Below are 26,454 nucleotides of genomic sequence, written 5' to 3' on the forward strand. Positions count from 1 at the left end.
ACTCAATTCATAATTATCTATGCTAACCAAAGCGGGTATAGATAGGTAATGAAAAAGTAATTTATATTTGGCTTTGGAATATGTATTTAGGTCTTAATATCACTGTCAGAAATTTTGACAATTCACCACAACTTAAACAAAACCAATGATGCTTCTGGGAGAAGAAAAAGATCGAGAGCAATCTAATGTCACCTCTTCTTGCTTCCTATCCTGTGTTGTTACTCCTCAGACAGCAGTGAAGCACACAGGAACTCACATCCTTCCATTAAGATTACTACTGCCTGCCTAACATTCCATACAGGGTAGAAAAGGAGACTTAAGTAATCTAGTTTAAAAGCTTTCTTGGTAGCTGGAGACTTGGGCATAGGGCTAGGCAGTTCTCAAGCCTAGGATCATTAAAGAGGTGATAATGATTCTGATAAGAAGTTAATGTGATCTCCAGTTAGTGAGGAAACAGAACTACTGTACAATGCTGTGTCCACATGACATCTGGGGCACTGTGTTCAGTTCTGTTCTATTTTACAAAGAACTCAAGATGACACGTATGGTGGTGATTCTACTTGGCATCAGAGGGCAGAAATAGGATTAATGGAGCAGAAATTATAGGGAGGTGGATCTTGATTCAGTGTAAAGGAAATCAAGTTAATAATGAAAGTTGTTCCAAAATGGAATGGCTGCCTTGGGTGGTCTTGAGTTTCCTGTCATTGAAGGTCCTCAAACAGAGGTTGGATAACTGCTTATAAGGGATGTTATAAGCACAACTTCAAGGAATAAGGTGCGTAGCATTAAATATCAAACTTCGATCTATAATATGGTAGGTTCATACCTACTATATGAGTAAAACTCAAGGCAAAATATTTGCCACCACAAATTTTAAAAAAAGTAAAAATTTTAAAAAATCAAATGTCATTTTATTCTATAATTCTAAGCTTTCTATTTTTATTTTCCTTCTTCCTTTTACCCTATGTCAAGTATTAAAATGGGATGACACTGTATGATGAACATGGTTGGCAATTAAGACTTTTTGGAAACAAGTTCCAAAAATGCTTTTAAGGCAAATGCTAAGAATTCTATGAACCATCATGGTTCCTTGAGGTATAATGTGCCAGTCTCCACAGCCTAGTGCAATATTCAGTCAGGACAGGTAAAATATAAGTACAACCCCACCCCCACACTCATTCAGTTAAATGCACTTTTGTATAATTTAGCAGCAAACATTAACAAAGTCTACCCTATGTACGTTAGAAGTAGAATTTAAAATTGGTACATTTACATCAGAGGTATTCTTGAAACAAGATCATATGTTTAAAAAAGTAAGGTAAAGAATAAGGCAGTGGTTTCCAAACCTTATGTAGTAGTGATACTTCCTTTTTTGTCCCTTTAATTATTATTTTTATTACACTTTCATAAAACAACCTCCACAATTCCCTTAGCTATGTTATTCAAGTAAATACCACAATTTAATAATAAACCATAAACACAGATACACAAGTATTTAATGACTAAAAACCTTTAAAGATTTTTATAATGTCTAAAATAGCCACAATAATATTATTATTAATCTGATGGGTGGACTTGTCTTCCAACACAAAGTTTCTAAAAATGAAGTATTACTCAATTAGTAATAGAGACTGAGCTTTTGTTTGATAGCTATAGCAGAAAACCTCATTTCACATAAAAATATTATGAACTGTAGTGAAATTTGCATAGCTTTGTTTGATAAACCAAAAAACTCTATTCATTTGTACACAAAACAGTCATATTTTTAGGTTTCACATGCTTTAATTCAATGTACTACCACAAGACAAGGCCATCAACTATTCTTTTTTTTGGCCATCAATTATTCTTGCTCAGATGAAATAAAGCTAGATGTACGGGGTGTATTTGCCCATAACAAACAGGTTCCATATCCATTTATATTGAGAAATAGCCAGGTCTTTAAAATAAAGTAATAATTGCTTCCATAGACAGGTCAAAGGAATGAATAATCATGTCTTTACTCCTTTCTATTTCTTTTACAAAGCTGGATTGTTTTTTGTTGTTTTTTTAAATTGGGAAACACAAAAATATTACTTTGTGAACATTTCCATAAATGCAGTCACCTATGTTATATTTCTGGAACCAAAAACATCCACCAAATGCATAAGTTTCAGGAGGTAAATTTTGTTATAAAAATGAATTTGCTTAGTTTTTATTATCACTAAAAAAAAAAAGGCAATTCCTTATTTAAGCTCAAATGCCCTTTGCTTTGGCACACAAAAACCAGTATGTTTCAGAATACTACACATGTCTGCTTTACCTCCATATTGTTAAAAACTTTTACAAAACTTTCCTTTTTAAGGGACAGTTTTTCATAAAAATGATTACCTTTGTGACAGTCTGAAAAAACGTCACATTTCTTTCTCTTTTTTTTTAGTGAGGCAATTGGGGTTAAGTGACTTGCCCAGGGTCACACAGCTAGTAAGTGTTAAGTGTCTGAGGCCGGATTTGAACTCAGGTCCTCCTGACTCCAGGGCCGGTGCTCTATCCACTGCTCGATCTAGCTGCCGCAAAACAACACATTTCTTGACACGTTGGCTATAAGCATTGTGTCCAAATTAAACAAAGAGGCACATACTAAAATAATGCTTACAAACCTACAGTTCATCCTGACATCAACTCCATCAGCTCAGTGTTCAATACAATTTTTTCCATATTATATAATTTCAAGTTAAAAAATAATCTATCTCATTATATTAAGAATTTCTTTTGATACTGTATTATTATCAATCTCCCCTGACATCAGTTTAAATAATATATAAAAAATAATCAAATGAGCATCTCTATATCTGATGGTTTATCCATGCAATGAAAAAAAAAAAGATTTTAGCCTCTCAATGAATTGACTGCAAAGTTCTTTAGACAATTGGACAATTTTGCTCACCAAGAAAGCACTGGATCCATTCAAAATTGCTCTGCTTATGATTTCCCAAGGATTATTTTGACCATATAATTAGCTATAAATTGCAGTGTTTCTCCTACAGAATTCAACTCTGTATACTTAGCAATTCTGTAAGCAACTGCTTGGATCTTATATACAATGCAAGCAATCATTCTGATGTCAGACAAGATTTCTGAAAATTCTTCACAATATTGTCTGGTTTTAATTATAAAAGCATCAATTTTTCTCAGGAACAATTCTCATCTTGCTAACGTTGTATTTTCCTGGATTTGAACTTTTTACTTAATATTTCTGCTATTTAAACTGTCTCTTAGGGGCGGCTAGGTGGCGCAGTGGATAAAGCACTGGCCCTGGATTCAGGAGTACCCGAGTTCAAATCCGGCCTCAGACACTTGACACTTACTAGCTGTGTGACCTTGGGCAAGTCACTTAACCCCCATTGCCCCACCAAAAAACAAAAAAATTGTCTCTTAAGGCTCTGCTTGTACTAGCTATCAGTTGTCCCACTGGATTCTCTTCAAAGCAGCTATGTATTCATCACAAAACAGTATTATTTCACTGTAATAAAAAATTTAAGACAATTCCATTTAAATTTAATTGTCAAAACCTTTAAATGAATTTCTGTAAACATTCTTGAGTTATTTCAGGTTTCAAAAAAGTTGTTTTTTGGGGGAGACTACCTAATTATATTGTCATTATCCAATATGTATGAGAAATAAACAGATGTTATGGAACGTTTAACTGCCATGCAAAAGTTATTTAACTGAGAATTTACATATTCCACGTTTATATTCAGTGATAATGCACTCATCTGTGTTGTAAGGCTAGGCCAACTTGCAGTGACAATAGCATATTGTATATTCATCGCAATTTGACAAGCCCTGACTCAAATTTGATCTTGTTTGTAGAGAACATTAAATAATCACTGCACTACATTCACTGCCAGTTGGAACAAATTTGCTGTTAGATTCATTTTGTTGATTTTGAATTTTAATTTTGTTCTCCTTGAAAAAAGTGGATATTTATGCAGCATGTGCATGATTTATACATTTGTGCACTTCTTTGTGTTGTGTTTTCTGAAGGTTTTAGTGGCCATAAAAACAATTGCTACTGTTGTCCAATACTAACTCCTACTCTAAACGTAATCAACTCTGAAGGTTTATAGTGATTTCAAAGCTACCTCACTGGAATGAAAAGAACTCTTGCACTTATGTTCTTTCTGGAAGACCATTTGACTAATTACTCCCTTCTCCATGTGAATTGAGTGTCAAAACCAAATTACAGAACCAAATAACCAAAAGGCAGAATTTTATTATGTTTTTTTTGTCCTCACTAGAAATGACAATAATGGGTCCAGGCGTATCCTTTTAATAAAGGGGGTGGGGGAGAGAGAGAGATGAACTATATTACCCTGAATGAGGAACAACATATAATTTCTTCATTAAAAACTACAGATGGACTTAAAATAGAACTCACTATTTCTCTTCTATTAAAAATATTTGTTTGTTTATTTGTTTTTTTTTTTGTGGGGCAATGAGGGTTAAATGACTTGCCCAGGTTCACACAGCTAGTAAGTGTCAAGTGTCTGAGGCCAGATTTGAACTCAGGTTCTCCTGAATCCAGGGCCAGTGCTTTATCCACTGCTCCACCTAGCTGCCCCAAAAATATTTGTAATAAAATGATGTACAACTACACAATTAAAATACTTGACTAAGCATATACAACTTCTCTCTCATATGCTTAGGAGAAATAACATTTTTAAAAAAACTGATCTTGGGAATGTATAAGGTCAAGCTCAAAATAAGCAGTATATGAATCATCACATTCACCAAAAGCATGTACTGAAATTATCTAATGCTTATTGGATACTTTTAAAATCAAATCATGAAACCAATTTTTTAATAAGACTTACATGTCCTTCCATGCCTTCTTGAGGAGTCCAGTCTTTCCAGCTGTTTCTTCCAGCTTTTAACCGAATCCCCTCATCTGGCCACTGCAGCTCCTTCCTTTTTGACAGGTTGATCCCTTCCAAAATCTGACTGGGATCCACAATCTATATTGTAAACAGAAATGGTCTGATTAAAATGCATGCTTTCCCCCTCTCTTACCTTCATGAAAACTGTAGAACTCAAAAAGAATCCCTAATATGACACTGCACTCTTTGAATGTCCAGATCCAGGCAGCGTGTTAAAAGAAGTGGGAAACTTTAAAAGTCCTCTTTCCAAATTCCTTTCATCCTATTGTGAGAACTTTTTACAGTAACCCAGTAAGAATGGCTTATAAAGACTGGTGGAAAAATTACCACTGCAAAGATCTATTTGCTTCTTCAAATAAAAGCAGACTAATACAAGCCTTAGCACTAGCTTCAATTCTCCTAAGGCATTCAAGTTTTTAGAAAATATAACCTGGTATATTTTAAAAGAAAATCCAATCTAACTTCCATTTAGGAAAATTTAGAAATAACTCGAAGGCATAACCGGTCAAAGCTGTTTAAAAGTTCAAGACAGCCAATATACATAAAAGTCTGTAGTATTGGTTATGGTCCCATGGACAGAAGACTTAAGTCAAACTTGGGTCAACAACAAAAGACAAATTCTTTCCTTACTTACTTGGATTCTGTAAATCACATCTCCCTTTTTGGCCTGTGGATTGTTGGCAGGACTTAAGTTGCTGCCTGATTGTGTATCAGTAGCAATATTCTGTCCTCCTTCTGTCCCTAGAAAACCCACAAGGGCATGTTTGCAGGCTGGGATGCTTTGGCTGGAGCTGCTGGAAGATGGAAGGCCATGCTGCATACTGGTCAGGCCAGTCTGGTTAGTAGGTTCCATTTGGTTCACCATGGAAAGGCGGGACTGGATGGATGATGGTAAATTACGAAGGGAAATTTGACTGGTGGAAGAGCGCCGGCAAGGCACAAATCCTGTAGTGGACATTCGGAGAGATGAATGACGGCTGCTATAGCAGTAAGAGGACTGACTGGCAACTGAGGCACGAGCCGGAGAATGCCTAACCAGACTTGATTGTACAGAATGGGAGCTGTGGCTGGTACCTAGGGGGGGAAAATCACTTCAATAAGAGTACTATAAACTTAATACTTTTCATTTCTGAATCCTTGAGACTGTAACCCAGCTAATGTAAAGAAGCACATATCTCACATGTAGAATTCTTGAAAACTGTCTCACAGTTAATGAGTATCTAGAACATTTATTTCTTTACTTGTTATTTAAAAAACAAGCTTCACTTGCTAAAACAATATTTACCCCCAACTCTGTCATCAGAAAGACACACTTACAACATTTATTATAATAAATTTCAAGTTCTTTCTTTGGAATGCCACATATTTCAAATATATCCCTTTTTTTTTTCCCTTTCCCCCATGGCAATAAGGGTTAAGTGACTTGCCCAGGGACATACAGCTAGTAAGTGTCAAGTGTCTGAGGCTGGATTTGAACTCAGGTCCTCCTGAATCCAGGGCCAGTGCTTTATCCACTGTACTACCTAGCTGCCCCAAATATATTCTAAATGAATCAAATTGTGAATACAGTACTATATCTGCACTCCATAAACTATTTTAATCTTAGTTTATTAATCTGATTACCTTGTGAGAACTGAGTTTAGCTTTCACATACATTAAGAATATGCTAAAGAAATTTTCACTATCCCATATTTTTCTTTTTTTTAATTTAAAAGGTGTTTTTAAATTTTTATTTAGAATTTTATTTTCCAAAATATATATAAAAACAAATTTTGACATCAATTTTTAAAAACTTTGTGTTCCAACTTCTCTTTCTCCCTCCCTTCCCACCCCCCACCCACAAGAATGCAAGCAATTCAAAATAAATTATGCATGAGTAGTCATATCCCATATTTTTCTAATATAGTTCAACAATATTCTTTAGTCCATGAGGATTGATATATATTTTTAAATTACTCACTTTAAAAATACAAATCACTACAATTGCCCCCAATGTTTGAAGAAGCTTTAATACTCTTTCAGTGAGGCTAATGACTATGAATTAGCGACTCAGATGAATAAAAATTACAAAGTTACCCCAAGAGGCAATGAAAATACTAATAGATAAACATTAGGTAGCCTGCAGCAATGTTACCAATAATGATTAGGTGAGATATATTGTAAAAGATAATGTTTAGGACATCTATGCCTGGCAAAGTAGATCAGTGAAGTAGTGAAAACGAGAGACAACAAACGGACAATCAATTGTCTCACTGTTTTTGGACAAAGCTGATATAGGAAAAATGCAGACCAGAATAACCTAAGACTGGAAAGCAGAGGATTTACAAATTACATAGTTACAAGAAAGACCCATCTACCATAAAAGATCAAGTATGAGGAAGCAGATTTGAAATTTCATTTTTTCATTTAGAAATAAACTAAAATTCTTAAAATGTACCATAAATATTAATATTGAACAAAGTCTATGATAGAAAAGAATTTAAAGATAGTGAACACCACAATTTTAGAGAATATAAAATCCTAAGATATTGGAGGTAATTTTGAAAATGCTAGTCTAACCCTGATTCATTCGTACTCAATTCTCAATTTTTCTTACTAGAAAACCAGTATGTAGAACTGATAACTGAAATCCACAGCGTCTCAAAACTTCATTTTAATTTCTAGTTTAGCTGCCTTACTCATAAAATCTTTTTACTAGAAATATTAAAATGCCCTGTTTGGATTTTTTTTTTTATTTCTCTAGCTTACTCTCCAGTAGAGGCACGTATCAAGACAGCTAAAAAGGTGGTGGGCCCAAAAGCTAACAGCTAAGGGTTGTTTGGTTGAATAACCGGTGAAGTAGTTAAATACTTAACCTCTTTGTGGAAAATTCTAATTATGTCAGTTGTCATTAATACTTATGACCAGGGTGGGTAAAAGGAATGATAATTTTTTATTTTTTTAAATTTTTTTTTTTTAGGAATGAGACTTTATAATGGGAAGCAACAATAAAGTTAAATATTTATTAACATCTCTGACAAAGTAAAATCAGGAGGCCATGAGAAATTTGGCCAAAAGACCACACAACAAATTTGCTTTGAATCTAGAAGCTGGGTCCCAAATGCATTTGGCAGATGACTTAATAGCACCCTAGTAAAGAAATAGAACTGAAAAGAATGATTGCTACGGGGCACTGGCCTCCAACCTTGAATGTAGGTCTAAATTATGATCATCAAGGATGCTGTTCCCAGAAAGTGGTAATATCTAGTGCTACAGGCTTCCTGTCAAATGATCATGTCTAGATATACAAAGTAAACTTCCATTTTGGAGGCTAAGACCATGCAAAGACAAATACTAGATGTCTCAGCAACCTGGGCCTAGAATACCTCAAAGCATAGATTAGAACAAAATTCTTAAATTATATTTGGATTTAATAACTCTATGATCCAAAACTTGTAGCACAAGCATAGTACCTGTTAAGTCATGTATACATCAGGTATGACTCTGGAATAATATAGTATGAAGTGAATCATTCACACTTTCTAGTCTATAAAACCAATGCTTTCATGCTTGTACCTTTTCTTTTTCTTTTCTGGTGGGGCAATGAGGGTTAAGTGACTTGCCCAGGGTCACACGGGTAGTAAGTGTCAAGTGTCTGAGGCCGGATTTGAACTCAGGTCCTCCTGAATCCAGGGCTGGTGCTTTATTCACTGCACCACCTAGCTGCCCCTGTACCTTTTCTTATACAATAACCTATATATGGAATGAGATCTAAACTCTTTATCTCCATCATTTAATATCCCACTAATAATCAAAATGGAGTTCAGATGTCATCTCCTCTAGGAAGCCTTTCCTGAGTAACTGCATCCTTCCAAATTCTAGCACCTGTCATTCTTACTCCATTCTCGTCTACAAATTACATTTCTGAGAGGCAGCATGCATAGAGAAGTGGCCTTTGAAGGGAAGATTTGGGTTCTACTCCCACTTTTGACACATCCTGATCCTAGTGCCCTAGTGCTCCTTACATAGTCCTTTCTCAACTGGGGCAGGGGAATAGGACCCCCCAAAGTTAAAAAAAAAAGGGGCAAATAACACTAGGCCCCCACCCCAAACCTTTATTTTAACAACTCTGATCATATTAACACACAAAACAAGTAAAACAACACACTACACCCATAAAAATAAAGTTGCAGTTTCTCCATCAGTCTTTGCAGCCACCTGTGTAGCTGAAGCAATCACTTCACTGATTTCCTGCAAGGAAAGGCACAAGAGACAACAAACACATGACTAACTCTGCATGGTAGAGATGAAGAATAGGCATTCCCAAGAGTGTAGCCTTTAGTTCTTTTAGCACACTGGAACTTAAAATAAAATGTAATTAATAAGTAAATGATAAAACTGATTAATAATATACAGTATTTGTGCACTTATGACTTACTAAGACTTTTTTTAGTTTTCTTTACATCTGAGATTTTCCTGAATGCATGCAAATCTCCCCAAATTCCCATTCAATTATCCATGGCCAGCCACAAATAACCAAAACTATGACTGTGGAGGGATGACTGTACAATGAAATCACAGTTCTGGTTTAAAAAAAAGGACACGGTAACTTATGTGAGGTTTGGAGTCTCAACAGCCACTGCCCTGACTTTCCATATATACTTTGTCAGCTAGGCAGGCTAAATGACTTCAGGGATACTGGAAAGAAGGTGCAGTGCTGAACTGCCTGGTTCAGGTTTATGTATTTAGAAGGTTTGGAGAAATGTTAAAGCAGTTTGTTGTTCTACCAAGTCACTGCACTGATAAATTTATTAAGTGTCTACTGTATGCAAAGCACTGTTCCAGGTACTTCTCTCATGAACTTTTTGGCTTAGAAGGGGGATAAAACACAACTATAATATAAAATGTTTCATGATAAGTACATTACAATGGGAGGATTAGAGGCAGTTTGAAATCACATGCAGTATTTCATCCAAAATATATCCTTTTTTTTTGGGTGAGGCAATGGGGGTTAAATGACTTGCCCAGGGTCACACAGCTAGTAAGTGTCAAGTGTCTGAGGCCGGATTTGAACTCAGGTACTCCTGACTCCAGGGCCGGTGCTCCATCCACTGCGCCACCTAGCTGCCCCTCCATTTTAAAAAAAAATCACCATTTCTATATAATGATAACAAAAACAAAGAAATAATAGGGAAATTTCATTAGAAATAACTACATTTTGTGGAAATACTTTATGTTTGAGTTTGTAAATGTCTTTCTGAAATCTGACTTGGTTAGTAAGCTCCCTATTTATCCACGTTGCTCTCTTTAGTTATTCTCTCTCTTTCTTTATTCTTTTTGTGTCTTCATAATTCTTGTGATCTTTCCCCTATCCCTTGGGCTGACATCTGCTGTAGAATTTTAATCTATGGGATCCCACTTTATATCTTCTCTTTCTCTGAATCTTTTGTATTCTGCTCTCCCCAAATCTAATCAAGTTATTCTTGGCTTTCCTTTAAATTTATTTTCTTTCTGTCTCCCCAAATTTTGATGAATGTTTTCAAATTCATTTATCCCTCCTCCTTCTTTCTCTGATCCTTCCTGATCCTGACAGTACTTTTGAATCAGTATCTCCATTTTATATTGTACAAGCAGCTGTTTCTTTCTCAGTGAATAGAAATAGATTCGACAAGTATTAATTCTTGCTTCTTGCTCCTCCTCTTTAGGAAGAGCCTCAAACCTAGTAGTAGGTAGGTAGTTCTTCTCTGGGTGACCTTCTGCAACCGTTCAACCTTCTGACATAAGTCAAGCTTCTCCATTGCTTCTCCAAGTTTTTTCTTGTTTGTTTTGAAACTGAAAACCTTTCTTCCATTTTCATAAGGAACATACTATTTCCCCTGCCTTAGCAATATAATTTACTTCAGTGCTTCCATGCAATGACCTCTGCCTCTAGTCCTGACCCCCTCTTCTGAACTTCACATTCATAGTGACTTCATATTCACTTGGATGTTCACTAAAATCACAAGTTCAAAATATCTAAAACTAAATTTGTAATCCTTCCCCATAAATTTGTTCCTTCTGACTTCACTATTTCTGTCACCAAAATGAATCACAGGGGGCAGCTAGGTGGCACAGTGGATAAAGCACCAGCCCTGGATTCAGGAGGACTCAAGTTTAAACATGGCCTCAGACACTTACTAGCTGTGTGACTCTGGGCAAGTCACTTAATCCCTATTGCCTCACAAGATAAAACAAAATGAATCACAGATTATAGATATACAGCTAAAAAGGGCCTTAGACATAATATGGTTCCATTTACTTTGTATTCTTTGTTCAAAGCCCTGACTTTATCTTTGATATTTTCTCTTCTCATCTTCCATCATTCCTCAAGGTCCATCTTAGGATTGTAGATGTAGAACTAGAAAGGACCTTAGGCCCATATATTAAATTTCGGCCCTCATAAGTCCAAAGCTTCTTAAACTGTGGGTCATGACCCGAATATGGGGTCACATAACTGAACTGGGGGGGTGGCATGAAAAATAGCAAAGGTTATGTATAGCTATTTTATATACTTTTATACCTAGGGTTGCCTAAAAATGTCTCTGGCGAAAAAGGGCTGCAAGTGGAAAAAGTTTAAGAAGCTCTGCTCTAGCCCAATCTCCTTATTTTTCAGATGAAAACAATGAGGCCCAGAGAATCTCACTTATTAGCTGTATGAAGCTGGGTAAGACACTGTCCCTCTCTGAGCTTCATTTTCTCATCTGTAAAATGAAGAGTTTGGATTATATGATTGTTAAAAAAAATACATTTGACAAGACAGTGATAGAACAATGGTCTTGAGGTGGCACTGGAGGACAAGGAGTATTTCTCTCTCTGGGTCAGAAGAACTTTTAATACAGAAAAGTTATCTTATGGGCATTTTATTATATGTTAAATAGGAATTTGGAGGATGCTAATTTAAAAAAACCAGAAGGTCACTGATAGAATTGGAACAAGGAAAAAAGCAGTGACGGTATCAAAGCTGGAGACCAGGAAATTGTATCCAATCTAAGAAGCAAGAGTAATATTCTGATGGACTGTACTAAAGCATTTTTCAGGTATTGTGATATTATCAGTGATGGGGAACCCTGAGAAACAGTGTAGCAGAGGGGAAAGAGAGCTGGCCTTAGAGTTAGGAAGACAAGTGTTTAAGTCTCACCTCTGACATATGGCCTGCATGTTGCTGAGCCAGCCACTTAATTTCTCAATGCCTCAGGCAACTCCCTCTGCAGCCAATAGTCTTAGGTACAGATCTATGTTGGTAAAGACAGTTTCTCACTAGGAGCTCTCTAGATAAATGATTAAGATATAACATAAAAAACTCAGTCTCATGGTAGGGCAGGGATCACGAAGTAAAGAATTTCCTGAGAAACAGGAAATGGTCAGGAAGGATGAAAGTCATTTGAAGGTGCTCAGTGATGGAACTACTCCTACAAACTATCATAGCAAAGACGGATGACTGAGAGGCAGTGTGGGATAGTGGACAGAAAGCAGCTTCTCAGCCCAGCTCTGTCACTATCGGTGCAATCCTGGGTGACACAAGTACTCAGTGTCTGAGTTTCCCTTATGTAAAATGAAGGTGCGACAGGAGATTCTCTCTGTGGGCCCTTCTGGTCTGAATATGCTGTGACTCAAGGGTTTTCTGGGTGAGTTATTCAAGACAGTGAGCAACTAAGCTATATGTGTTAGATATCAGAAACAGTCACAATCACAGCTAGTCACCACAGCTAAAAAATGAACACCATTACACAAAGAATCTCATTATTACCAAGTGTTGGAAGATGAGATGTGACAGGAGGGTAGAGCCCAGCTCCAGGCCCTTGTCCTGAATTTCCATTGCCTCCTTGTAACACGTTGCTCTGAGGTTCATTGGCATTTGTTGCATTATTACTGGTGCAAGAAGTTCCACCTCCTGCATCTGAATCTTCAATGTTCCCACCACTGTTACAGCCTGCTCCACAACCCTTCCTTAACCTATGAACAAAACACAGCTCAGAGTTATTAGGTGCAGATACCTCAAGGTATGGATTCTATTCTTTTCCACTTATCCTGTACCATGTTAACAGTCTAAGTTAATTCTAATAATGCTCCCCATGGAAAACTACTCAAAATGACATCGAATATAACAAAAAATTTTGTTATATTTTTAGAAGAATGAACTAGGAACCATCATCACCTTCCACCCTACCCAATGTGCTTCATATACTCTATATATACCTTTTCTACATTAGGAGAGGCACAATAATACTCTACTATACCATAAAAATTATATTTGGAAATAGAATTTGTGCTTGTGTCTGCTTGATGATTGAAACATGTACACACCCTTAAGACCTCATTTATTTGCACTTCTGAGAAATCTCCAAATCCTTTCCCATCTCTGGCATTTTACAGGGTTTCTTTTCTTGCTCCTAGGGAAAAGACTCCAATACAAAAATTCTAAAAAAACGAAAGTACCATCTACGTCCATCACTAATTCATTTTCTGTTCTCCCTTTTGTTTTGATTAAAGTTAACATTAAAATGGTAAGGCCCTTCCCTTAAAGCCATATGATAAGAGCTAATGTGATAATAGGCAATATATCAGGGTCTTGAAACAGTCTAGGAATGATGAGAAGCAGGGAGGGAGGAAATAAGATAAGAAAACCCTCAGAGATATTTGCATTTAATTAGCAAATGCAGTACTCTCATGATTTTAAAATATAGTATTGGAGTCTGTGGGTGGGAGCTTATGCAACTTGCCAGAGACAAAGGAATTTGCAACAGTTAGGGAAAGAATTCAGGATATCTATTTGACTCCTGGTCAATCAAACAGCTTTTCAAATCACCGGACAAAAGCTTCTTTTAAAAATAATCAAGTAAAGATTTTATGTTGCCTATTTCTTTGGCTTTCTTTTCAAAGACTCAGAAACTCCCTTGTCTCTAAAGCTGCTTTCTGGTCTAAGCCTTCCATAGTCCCAAACCTCCTGGGATGTGTGAGGGAAAAGGAACATTGAAGCCAAGGATCTGTGTGCATACTTAGTACAGTGAGAACTGAAGACAGATAAGATTCCTTTGTGTCTTGTGCAGTGACTCAGTGTCAGAAAAGAAGCCATGCATCTGTAGCACATATACAACTAGGAGCCTTAATAAACATACAGTACTTTCCCACAACTGGAATTGAATTTTAAAAAATCATTCAATTTGTACAAAATTAGTGATCAATTTTTCTGCTAAGTGGTCCACACAATTTGGTAGTGTAACATGTCATAGCTTAGAATGAGAAAGACAATAAAATGAAAGACTGATGTTTCTATGATGAAATAATTATGATCTTTTTTGATATATGTCACTTGGATCTAGCTTTCAAATGCTAGAACCACAAGTAATAACATCAGTAATGAGGATATTAATTCTACTTAACTCTAGAGAATTAAGATTTAACATGATGAGAAGTGGCACCATCCCCCCACCTTCCCACTGTTCACAGCTTCTTCCTTCCTTATAGCTCACCTGTGCCAGGTCGATACCACAAAGTTTCTGATATTTCCCAGGCTGATGGGCCCCCCCAGTATGTCCTTTAACTGTTCATGGCTGTCAGAGTAAGATGTTGTCAGGGGTGAGACATAGATGGGGTATCCAATAGGTTGGTCACATGATGAATTAATCATGTTTCTCAGGGCTTGTTTTGCATTTTGGATGCTCCCTCTTTCTGGGTTCCGGTTGCGCAAGAAAACTAATTCCTGTTGTTGTCCCGCCCAAAGGCCACGAACACATTCTTTATTCACCTGTAAACATGGGAAAACTGTCTAAGAACTAAACATGATCTTTCTCAGAACTCTAAAAGTGATCACAAGAATTATGAAAATCAATACACTAATATAAATGAAGACAAGTTCACCAATTTCCTTCAACACTATTATGCTGTTGCTATTGTGTATTTAATGAGATTATATAAAACTTGTTCCCTACTTTTGACATATACTAAAGCCAAGAACAATGATGTTTTTTCTTCTTCTATATTTAGTACTTTCAACTGGATGCAAGGTTGGGCTGTTAGACACTTCTGAAAGAAACAGTCATAAATAACTGATAGCATTCAAACTAGCAAAGTGTGAATTTGAAAATTAAGTCTACTGAAGAGTTTGAGAGATGCAGAAAAAGAAAAGTAAAGTGATGATTATTTAAAAACTCGAGAGGACTTTAGAGCTAACTGCAGACAATATTTAATTACTATGAAGGAAAAGTTAAGTTTTTCCTACCTAGGGACCAGAGTTATTGTAGCAAACTTTCATAAGATCTATGCTGCTCAGACTGCATGGGCAGCGGCTAAGAGAGCACCAAAATCTAATTAGACAATAATTAAGCCCATTATTATAACATCAAGGCTTTAAAAGTATGTGAAAAAGTTTTAGAGATGAGACTAAATCACGGCCATATTTTTGGGCTGTTTTAGCCATAGGAGAGGCAGAGAATTGTTTTGTATTTTGAAGAAATTCTGAGGTAACTCATGATGCCAGTGAAACATCCAGCAAAGACTAGCCCCTGGGGTTAATGAAACACTCTCACTGATAAAAATCAGTCTCCAAGGAACTTACTTTGATAACCCTGAAGCTAAGGTAGCGCTTGTTGAGCATGATGATCTTGTATTCATTGGTGCCATCATCCATGACATGGCGCAGGGCAAGAAGGGAAGGAGAGTTAGAGAGCACTGCACTCCTCCAAGCAGGATCGCCTTCATGAGCTATTACCAGATTTTGTTCATGTGACATGATGGCTTCATAAAGTACAGTAGGGTCGTCATACTCATCTGGAGAAGTGAAGTGATCCTGAGCAAGGAAAACAACATTTATTCACTTTTTAAAGAAGAAAAAATGCCCACGTCTCTGGAATAAAAGTACTTTAGAACTGGCGTAAAAGCAATGTTTAACTCCCACCAACCCACATATTTATATATGACCAATCTAAGGATTAGCTCTGGAAAACTGGCTTTATTTTGTTAATGAGTCCCTGCTATCCACCAAGAATGACTTTTTTTTTTTACATGACTGTGTTATGACTAATTTTAACATGTTAAACTAATGACATTAGTTATGACATATCTAATACATTTTAAAATAGATGTTTTCTCAAAGAGTATATGATTTTGCATATTAAACCAACAAATGCTCAGCAAATCATGTCTTACCGTATCACATATGCTTGTCATCTAAAAACAATTTTTACTAGGTTTCTGATGATTCCTACATCAAATTCAGTTAGAAATGTTCCTTTTGGATGCATAATTGATACATCAAATTCACAGCACTGTGCCAGGGATCCAAATCTGGCAGTCTTTCCTGAGAAGCTGCCTTAGATGGCTCATAAAGATTCTAGCACCTCTCAGGCTTAAGACCAGAGAGGGTATAGGTAGTTATGGGGCCGTGGAAGAAGGTCCTGTGACAGCAAGAATGAGGTCCTCTTTCCTTTCCTTCTTTTGCTACATGTTAAACTACACGTTGAAACTGAAGGAAAAACACTGGCAGTCCTGTTCATAATAAACTACAGACTACTCTGACAATAACTAAAGACAAATTACAAGTGAACTGTATGGAAGCTCAGAGGAAAGAGCTAACACTAGTAATTGAGGTGATTATGGAATTTTGGGGTTTAATAAGGGACTTCAGAAGCCAGCCATTTTATCCATTCCCACAGGAATCACCTTTCCAATCTTTTAGTGAATCAAAAAACATTTATTAAGTACCTAGTATGTGCCATACACTAGCTAAGTTCCAGGATTTTTGTTTAAAATAAAATGGATAGTCCCTGCCTTGCAGGAGAGCATAATCTAATGGTTCAAGTTTGCCACACCTCCTCACCACACTTCTGCTAGTCCACATCCAGCAAGGAGGTACACCCTGAAGATAGCAAAGGAGGGAGGAGGACCCCTGCCCATTGTCCCAATACCAGATATTAGCAGTCATGAAGAAAATGAAGAATCTGATGTGGAGCAGACTTAAAGAAAAAACAATCCATCATCAATGTTCTTTTATCACCCTCTTGCCCAATACTATGTCTGTGTGAAGATCTCTACTGAGAGGGACTCATTATCTGCAGAGTGAGGCTGTTCTACTTTTGGAAAGTTCTAATTATTAGGAAATTTTTCCTTACACAGGAAGGAAATCTAAGTCTGCCTCTGTAACTTAAGCATGTTTCTCTCAGTTCAACTTGCTATAGTCAAGCAGAACAAATCTGCTGCCTCTTCCAAATACTTGAAAGGCAGTTATCATGCCCTCTACAAATCTGCTCACACCTAGACCAAATGTTCCTGATACCTTCAATTGATGATTATGTAGCATGAATTTTGATGCCTTTCAAGATCCTGAGTATCTTTCTTGGAATATGTTTCAACTTATCAATAAGCATCTTAAACATGACACCAAGAGCTGACCACAGCACCAGCATGGGATCTATCTCCACAGGCCTGTACAACATAGCAAAAAATTGCAGTTGCTTGCTCAGCTGCCATAACAAATGAGTGACACATAATGAGCTTGCAATTCAATAAAACTCCCAAATTTTTTTCATATGAATCGCTTTGTTTTTGACTCATCAAATACTTTCTACATCCAGACACTGTCATCCACCATTTTAGCTCTCCTTCTTAGGTTTGCAAATTTGATAAGCATGCCAACTTTGTCTTTCTCCAAATTAATGATGAGAATGTTGAAAAGCCAGAGCCAAAGACAAAATCTCGAGGCATTCTACCATACAATTCCTTCCAAACTGACACTGAACCACTCATTAATGACTGACTACTCTGTAGGCCTGTTTATTTAAACAGTTTCAAATCCACTTTAACTATATTATAAACTAGTCAACAGCTCTGCACCTTGTCTATAAGAACAGCATGAGAAACAATATCAGACACTTTGCTAGATTTACTGAACACTATCTATATATAGTATTCTCTATCAACATGTTCAGAATATGAAAATAGTATAAGAAGCTATAATTTCACCAACATGGGAAAGAAACCCTCAGGGTTAGTGTCCAATGCAGATTTCTAGAAAGTTGCTTGAAGCACAGAAAAATAATGTTACTTGACCCCAGTCACTCTCTATAGATTACAGTATCCTGTCTTTAAGGATCAAAAATAAACAATGAGGTTAGAAAGGGATGACCAGCTTCTGTTGATGAAGCAATGGAGTGTCATTGCTGCATTTGCTTGTAGATGTGCCCTAAATATTCCTTTAATAATGCATTCTAGAATCTTGCCAGAAATTGAAACTCACTACTAGCCTATAGTTTACAGCCTCTAATCTTTCCCCTTTTTGTTTTCTTTCTTTTTTTTTGCGGGGCAATGGGGGTTAAGTGACTTGCCCAGGGTCACACAGCTAGTAAGTGTCAAGTATCTGAGGCCGGATTTGAACTCAGGTCCTCTTGAATCCAGGGCCATGCTTTATACACTGCGCCACCTAGCTGCCCCCCCTAATCTTTCCCTTTTTTAGAAAACTGGCTCAATTTATTTCCCTTTCTAGTGTGCTGGGCTAGCTCTATAGCATTCTAGCTCTCTTGGGTGCAATAATGTTGCAAGGATCAGGAATCATATTTGCCACTTTTGCCAGCATAGTAAAAAAGAAGGCTGGATTCATAGGAGACCTGGGTTCAGGTCCTAAGACTTTGAGCAAAATTATTTTCCTCTGAGCCTCAGTTTCCTCATCTGCAAAATGGAGGGCAATATACTTATACCATCTACCTCATATTCAAGTTGTTGTGAGGAAAGGACTTTGTAAACTTAAAAATACCATGTTTCTGGTCCCTTTTTGAAGTGACTTCCCTCAAGGAATTTTAGCCTTTGGGACACTAGCCAGACTTCTCTGAAATCTGTTCTCCTAAAAGCCTGTGTACATGTCAGGCTATTTCCAGTTTTCCTTCCCTTCACAATATGAATTTTAATATAAAATGGTAACTCCTCCAACTTATTTCCACATAAATTCTACTTTCCAAGTGAGAATGTGGTTCAGAAAAAGAGCTTCTCTCATTGTTTCCATCACCTTTTGAAGGCTAAAATTATCAGTAAGGGAAGCCAGGAAATTATTAGCTGTTTAACTTTTGGCAGACAAGGAACTCCAACAGATGTTTAGATAAGAGATTCCCCCATCACTACAATTATTCTGCTTTTGTGTCATATTCATGGCCTGTTTCTCAAATGCTTCATTTATTTCCTCTTTCTGAGAAGTAGGGTGATGTAGTAGAAATATTGTTCAACCCACAGTTAGGAGAAACATAGGCTCAAACTCTGCCTCTTATACTGGTTAGGCAACTATGGGTAAAAAAAAGTTAGCCTTTCCAAGATTATTTCTTTCTCTTTAAAACTGGAAATAACAATAACTATAAGATTTACTACCAAAAGAGGCAGAATAGGGGGCAGCTAGGTGGCACAATGGATAAAGCACCAGCCCTGGATTCAGAAGGACTTGAATTCAAATCTGACCTCAGACACTTGACACTTACTAGCTGTGTGACCCTGGGCAAGTCACTTAACCCTTATTGCCCTACCAAAAACAAACAAAATAAAGAGGAAGAATAGTGTAGTCGAGAGCTAGCCTCCAGGTCGGGAAGCCCTGGGTACCAGTCTTGCCTTTGCCCCACACTGGCTGTGACCTGGCAGGTCACTTCCCTTCTCGGTGGTGCCAGGGCCACCCTTCCAAAACTCTGAGTTGCAGAGAAGGTTGTATAGGCAGAGTTACTCCTCACCATAAGCTCCCAACATTTATGAAATGACTGGTCAGGTTGGGGAAAAAAAAAAAAGCAGTTCCTACCTCACAGGTTTGTTCAGAAGATCAAATTCAATTCAATAAATATTTGTTAAGCTCCTATTTGCAAAACAATTTTGCTAAGTGGAAAGGAAACAAAACCCCAAAACAGTCCCTGCCCTCAGGGAACATATATTCTATAGGGGAAAATACACCTACTCAGATACTTGGTGGAAGTAGAGAGCAGTTAATTGGGGAGATCAGGAAAAGGGATCAAATGAATTAGATAATGTATCTAAGGCACTTAATAAACCTTAAATGTCAGCTGTTGTTATTATTCTGTCTCAATAGTATGTACTGTGATACAATCACAATACTGCTTCTGATTCTGCCTCAATCAATCTTTGCCTAAACAGTTCTTTGAATCCCTCCAGTTCAGGGATTCCTTCACATAAATGTGTTTTCTCTATATCTAACACTACTTTGTATGTTCTAGACCCATCTTGCGGTCACAACACTAAGACAGTAAAAAGAGTATCAGAGTACAAAAATATTTATAGCTGCTCTTTACGTGGTAGCAAGGAATTGGAAGTTGAGGGGGTGCCCATCAATTGGGGAATGGCTGGACAAGTTGTGGTATATGAATACAATGGAATACTATTGTGCTGTAAGAAATGATGAGCAGGAAGAGTTCAGAGAAACCTGGAGGGTCTTACGTGAGCTGATGATGAGTGAGATGAGCAGAACCAGAAGAACATTGTACACAGTATCATCAACATTGAGTGTTGACCTACTGTGATGGACTATATTCTTCTCACCAATGCAATGGTACAGAAGAGTTCCAGGGAACTCATGATAGAAGAGGATCTCCATATCCAAGAAAAAAAAGAAAGAAAGAACTGTGGAGTATAGATGCTGATTGAACCATATTATTTCTTTTGTTTTGGGTGCTGTTGGTTTTTTTTTTCTTTCTATTTTGAGGTTTTGCATCACTGCTCGGATTCTTTCTCTTGTAACAGGATTAATGCAGAAATAGGATTAATGCTATTATGTGTATATATATGTGTGTGTGTGTATATATATATATATATATATATGTATATGTATAGAGATATATAGATATAACCTATATCAGATTACCTGCTGTCTAGGGGAGGGGGGAGAAAAATCTGAAATTGTAAAGCTTGTATAAACAAAAGTTGAGAACTATCTTTACATGTAACGGAAAAAATAAAATACCTCATACATAAAAAAAAAAAAAAAAGAGTATCAGAAACAGATGAGAGGACTTGGGTTCAAATACTAACTGCTAAAAGTAAAAATGGACCCGATCAAAAGAGGTAATCAGGGAAACTACATTTTGCTAAAAGGTACCATAGACAATGAAGTTTTAGCCAAAAATTTTACAACGTTTCTCTAATAAAAGGCCTCATTTCTCATAGGTAGGTACGTAGGTAGGTAGCTAGCTAGCTAGGCAGGCAGGCAGGCAGGCAGGCAACTGAGTCAAATGTATAGAATAAGAGCCATTCCGCAATTAATAAATGGTCAAAGGATATGGACAGGCAGTTTTCAAAAGAAGAAATCAAAGCTATCTATAGTCATGGAAAATTGCTCTAACTTACTATTGATTAGAGAAACATAAATTAAAACAACTCTGAGATACCACTTCACACTTCTCAAAAATAACACATACTGGAGTGGATGAGGGGAAAACTTTGTTCTTCAGTCATTTTTTAACTATGTCTGACTCTGGGTGACCCCATTTGGGGTTTTCTCAGCAAAGATACTGCTTAGAGTGGTTTGCCAGTTTCTTCAGTAGCTCATTTTATTGATGAGGCAGACAAGGTTAAGTGATTTTCCCAGGTTCAGAAGTGTCTGAAGCCAGATTTGAACTCAGGAAGATAAGCCTTCCTGACATTTGGACTTGTACTCTCTCCACTGTGCCACCTAGCTACCTAAGGGAAAATAGGTACACCAATAAACTGCCAGTGGAGTTGCAAACTAGATCAACCATTCTGGCACACAATTTGGAACTATATCCAAAAGGCTATAAAACTGTGCATAGTAAGACCACTAGGTCTGCATCCCAAAGAGATCAAAGGAAAAGGAAAACCACATGTGCAAAAATATTTACCACAACTCTTTTTGTTACTAATGGGGACCCATTTTGTATTGATCTCTCCCTTTTAAAAAACCAGCATGCAGTCCCCATGATTAATTTTTTAAATCATAAAAGTATTTATTAATATTTTCCAGTTACATGTAAAGATAGTTTTCAACATTTGTTTTCATAAGATTTTTAGTTCCAAATTTTTTTTTCTCTCTCTCTCTCCTCTCCCTGTCCCCAAGACAGAAATCAATCCGATATAGGTTATATATATATACAATCACATTATATTGTTGAGAAGAGCTAAGTCTATCACAGTTGATCATCACACAATGTGGCTGTTACTGTGTACAATGTTCTCTTTGTTCTGCTCACTCAGCATCAGTCCATTTAAGTCTTTCAAGGATTTTCTGAAATCTGCCTGCTCATCATTTCTTACAACACAATAGTATTCCATTACATTCATATCCTACAACTTGTTCAGCCATTCCACAATTGATGGGCATTTCCTTGATTTCCAATGCTCTGCCACTACAAAGAGAGCGGCTATAAATATTTTTGTACAAGTGGGTCCTTTTCCTTTTTTTATGATCTCTTTGGCATACAGACCTAATAGTAGTATTACTGGGTCAAAAGGTATGCACAATCCCATCCACAGTCCTTTGGGCATAGTTCCAAATTGCTCTCCAGAATGGCTGGATCTGTTCACAACTCCACCAACAATGCATTAGTGTTCCAATTTTTCCACAGCTTCTCCAACATTTATTATTTTCCTTTTTTGTCATATTAGCCAATCTGATAGGTGAGAGGTACCCATGATTAATTTTATCCACAATAATTTCATACCAGTTCCCTCCCATCATCCTGCCCCTTGAGTTTACTTTTAGTATTCTCTAATAAATTTTATTTTACTATGTCCCATCCATCATTCTGGCCTAAAAAGTCTTTTTGGATGCTCAATCTATGGTCCACTTGTGTAGCTAGCTCTTTTAGCTTTGTGTTATATTCCAAATCCACCTAACTATACTACTACTCTGATGATATTACTTCATATTTTCCGTAAGGATATTATGGAAGACATTTCACAGGCATTCCTCTGATCTACAAGTCTAATAACCTTATCAGAAAAGAAAATTAGGTTACGCTGTCTTGATTTTGTCTTCATGAAGCCCTACTGACTCTTAGTCATAGGTCTTCAATGTGATCTACAATGCTGTCAAGTAATTTAATGTCTTTATGACTGTTGTTGATACCTGCTTTTGGCAAGCAAGCTAGGTCAGTATATGTAACTCAAAGAAGAAAAAGACTAGTCACTGTGGCACTGGCTAAAGCCTCTGTCTCAGTTGTAACTATTATTAGCCTTAGACTCCTTCCTCCAGAATGGCAGGTTCCAACTGTTTCCAACTCTAACTGTCCTTATTAGACCTTATCCATAATTATTAGCATTGCCCTACCTTTAAAAGGTATTGCTGACTACAGCAAAGGAAGGAAATGGGCCTGGAAAAGGGGCCACTACAGAGGCATTTGTACATTGTAGGACTGCATTCCTGGTGAAAGTAGACTCTAATTGTAGGGATCCATAAAGCAATCTACTGTTTTCAACCTTTTCTGAATATAATACTCATTTCATTCATGTTGGGAAAAAAACACCAACAAAACCTGGACCACAGGTGATTAGGATTTCAAGAGGCAGAGATTGAAAGAGAACATTTAAGGTAGAGAGAAGCACCATGAGTAAAAAGTACAGGGGTGAAATTGTATAAAGCAGGTTAGAGACAGATAGTGAATGTACCAATTTGGTTGGTATGCCAGGGAGTAGAGAGAGAGAAGGATGGACAAACAGGTCAACAGAGAATCTTTAATGTCAGGGACTTAATTTGGACTTAATCTATTAAGCATTAAGAAACAATAGAAATTTTGCTAGAACTAGAGAGTGATATGTTCAAAGTAGCATTTCAGGAGGCTTAATCATATGGTGAGCACAGAGTGAAGACAAGGAGTACAGTTAGGAGGCTACTGACAATAGTCCAGATATGATGCTAAGAGACACTGTGTCTCAAATTTCTTCTCTTACTAAGGTATGCAATATGTCACTAATTATTTGTCAGGAATAATATAATCTGATCAGAGTTTTGCATTTGGAGAATTTTGCATCATGTAGTAGTTATATCTAATAAAATAATCATTTGTTTAAAAATTCCCCCCCCCAATTTTTTTTTGGGGGGTGAGGCAATTGGGGTTAAGTGACTTGCCCAGGGTCACACAGCTAGTAAGTGTTAAGTGTCTGAGGCTGGATTTGAACTCAGGTCCTCCTGAATCCAGGGCCAGTGCTCTATCCACTGCGCCACCTAGCTGCCCCGCCCCCCAAATTTTTTAACCTGAACTACTACTAGTCTTTTCATCTTTTAAATTGCACTTTTTTGGGGGCAGCTAGGTGGCACAGTGGATAGAGCACCGGCCCTGGATTCAGGAGGACCTGAGTTCAAATCCAGCCTCAGACACTTAACACTTACTAGCTGTGTGACCCTGGGCAAGTCACTTAACCCCAATTGCCTCACCAAAATAAATGAATGAATGAATGAATGAATGAATGAATGAATGAATGAATGAATGAATGAATGAATAAATAAATGAATTGCATTTTTTGTTTCCTGGCTTAGTCCTTAATTGGTGAAATTTATGTGACCCTAAATGGACTTTCGTCATCTGTAACTGGTATCCTAAAAACAATGCTCCATTTTTCACAGAAAATTCTTTATGATACTCTTCATTTTAATAATGCATTTAACAGCAACTAATAACATTAACAACTTAATTGCAACATTTAAACTATAGTCATATCACTTAGTCAGAAATGCAACCTTTATTCCAACAATGAGGTCTAAGTTCAGCAGATGAATTTTAATGAGTCATATCATGGTCTCTATGATCAGTTCTGATAATATTGTCAAGTTGAGTTATTAGAAGTGTCAGTACTTAATTTGGTGGTATATTCTCTAAATGATCTAGAGGTTCTCTTAAATGCTTTATTTGGACTCCAACAGTGTTTCACTACTCTGTGTAGACAGTTTAAAAGGAAGACTAACTCTACTCATAGTAGTTTTTAATTCCAAGTAACATTTTAAATGAAATTTGTAATTCAGTGAGTGGCTAAGCTATAATTCCCTAGGGAGCAGGTTATATTGTATTTTAAGCTAGCTAGCATTCACCCAGGGGAGAGGCATGATAAATTAATGGATGGAAGCAGGGAGGAAAGCCATTTATTAAGTACTATAATCCAGGTCCTATGCTAAGTGCTGGGAATACAAATGCAAATAAGCAAGACAGCTCCTGCCATCCAATGAATTAGAGCAAAAGATCTAAGAATCTACCACAAATTATTCTTTCAAAATTCACCAACACATCAGTTTCCTTTGAATATAAACCTCGCTCCTAAAAGAAAAATGATAGAAACTATAGAGAATGCATTCTATTACTTAACATTTTCCCATTCATCAAGATCTCCCACTGTTCATCACAAATGAGAGGAAGAATTTTTGTTTTCAAGAGAAAGTTTTTTAAAAATCATGTTTCATCTAATTTAGACTGACACTATAAAAGCATTAGTAAAGATATTACTGCTATACTTTTGGATAAGTGGCAAAGAGGTCCTAGTAAAATTCAATAATTATTTGGGGTAAGAAAAGAAAGCTGCCTACAACAGAAATCATATTATGACTTCTAACATGGAGAGTTTTGTTATGCCCAAAATACAGTTTTATTGCATGTTGATGTATCAGCTCTGGAAAGCAGGCATACTGAGTTTAACTTAAGACTGGATTTATGGGTTACTTAACTACCTCATTTTCTTACCTGATGAAGTTTAAGTGACATGCGGATTCCAGGGACTACCACTTTTCTTAGTAATTCCATGTCAGCAAAGATCCATTCATCTCTGATTGAAGAAATCCGGAAGTCTCCTTTAAATAAGGCATGTAAGCCATACAGGAATGACTCCAAATTACTATGATTAGTGGAGAGAAAAAGGCGTATTATTTTTTTTTTAAATCCTCTCTATCATATCCATAGAAATAAAAAACTGGTTATGGCTACAACTTAGAACAAACCAAGATGAGACTAAAAGATATAAAGTATCATGCATAATAATTTAAAACAGTGAACTTCTTTTTTCTATTTGTTTTATTTTTTTTAATGTATTTGCGAGGAAACAATATATATTTACATTCTTTTAAATAACTTTACATAGAAAGTAGAACGAAAAGTTAAGAATATAGGAAGGCATGGAGCAGAGTGCTGGATCTGGAGTCAAGAAGACTTGAGTTCAAATCCGGAATCAGACACTAGCTATGTGACCCTGGGAAAATCATTTAAGCTCTGTTTGCTTCAGTTTCCACATCGGTAAAATGAGCTGGAGAATGAAATGGTAAGCCACTCTATCTGCCAAGACCTCTAGGGTCATGAAAAGTCACACATGACTGAAATGACTAAACAACAAAATAGAGAAAGTCAAAGAAATGGAGGGTGAATTGAATTTGAGGAGCATATAAGATAATACGTAAGGCACTTTGCAAACCTTAAAGAACAATGTAAATACTAAAATTGAAAGGAACCTTAGTTGTCTATCTTGTTTAACTGATAGCCCAAAAGAATTTAATCTACGACATACCTGACAAGTAGTCATAAAGTCTCTGCTTCAAGACACAATAAGTCCAGAACAA

At 36.7% G+C, this 26,454-nt stretch overlaps 1 protein-coding gene across 5 annotated transcripts in view; it reads right to left on the bottom strand.

Annotated features, from left to right (window-relative positions):
- The window catches only part of PCNX1 (pecanex 1), a 212,978-nt gene that overhangs the window by 6,564 nt on the left and 179,960 nt on the right, over positions 1-26,454 (bottom strand). For all 5 annotated transcript variants that reach the window (XM_043989028.1, XM_043989027.1, XM_043989025.1 and 2 more), the window contains 6 exons: positions 25,589-25,739; positions 15,490-15,720; positions 14,405-14,679; positions 12,682-12,887; positions 5,551-5,990; positions 4,854-4,994 (listed from right to left, as the gene is read on the bottom strand). In XM_043989028.1, the coding sequence (XP_043844963.1) occupies positions 4,854-4,994; positions 5,551-5,990; positions 12,682-12,887; positions 14,405-14,679; positions 15,490-15,720; positions 25,589-25,739 (1,444 nt within the window). The remainder of the gene's footprint in view (positions 1-4,853; positions 4,995-5,550; positions 5,991-12,681; positions 12,888-14,404; positions 14,680-15,489; positions 15,721-25,588; positions 25,740-26,454) is intronic.

Source organism: Dromiciops gliroides, chromosome 2 (assembly GCF_019393635.1).
Source record: "Dromiciops gliroides isolate mDroGli1 chromosome 2, mDroGli1.pri, whole genome shotgun sequence".
Taxonomy (NCBI): Eukaryota; Metazoa; Chordata; class Mammalia; order Microbiotheria; family Microbiotheriidae; genus Dromiciops; species Dromiciops gliroides.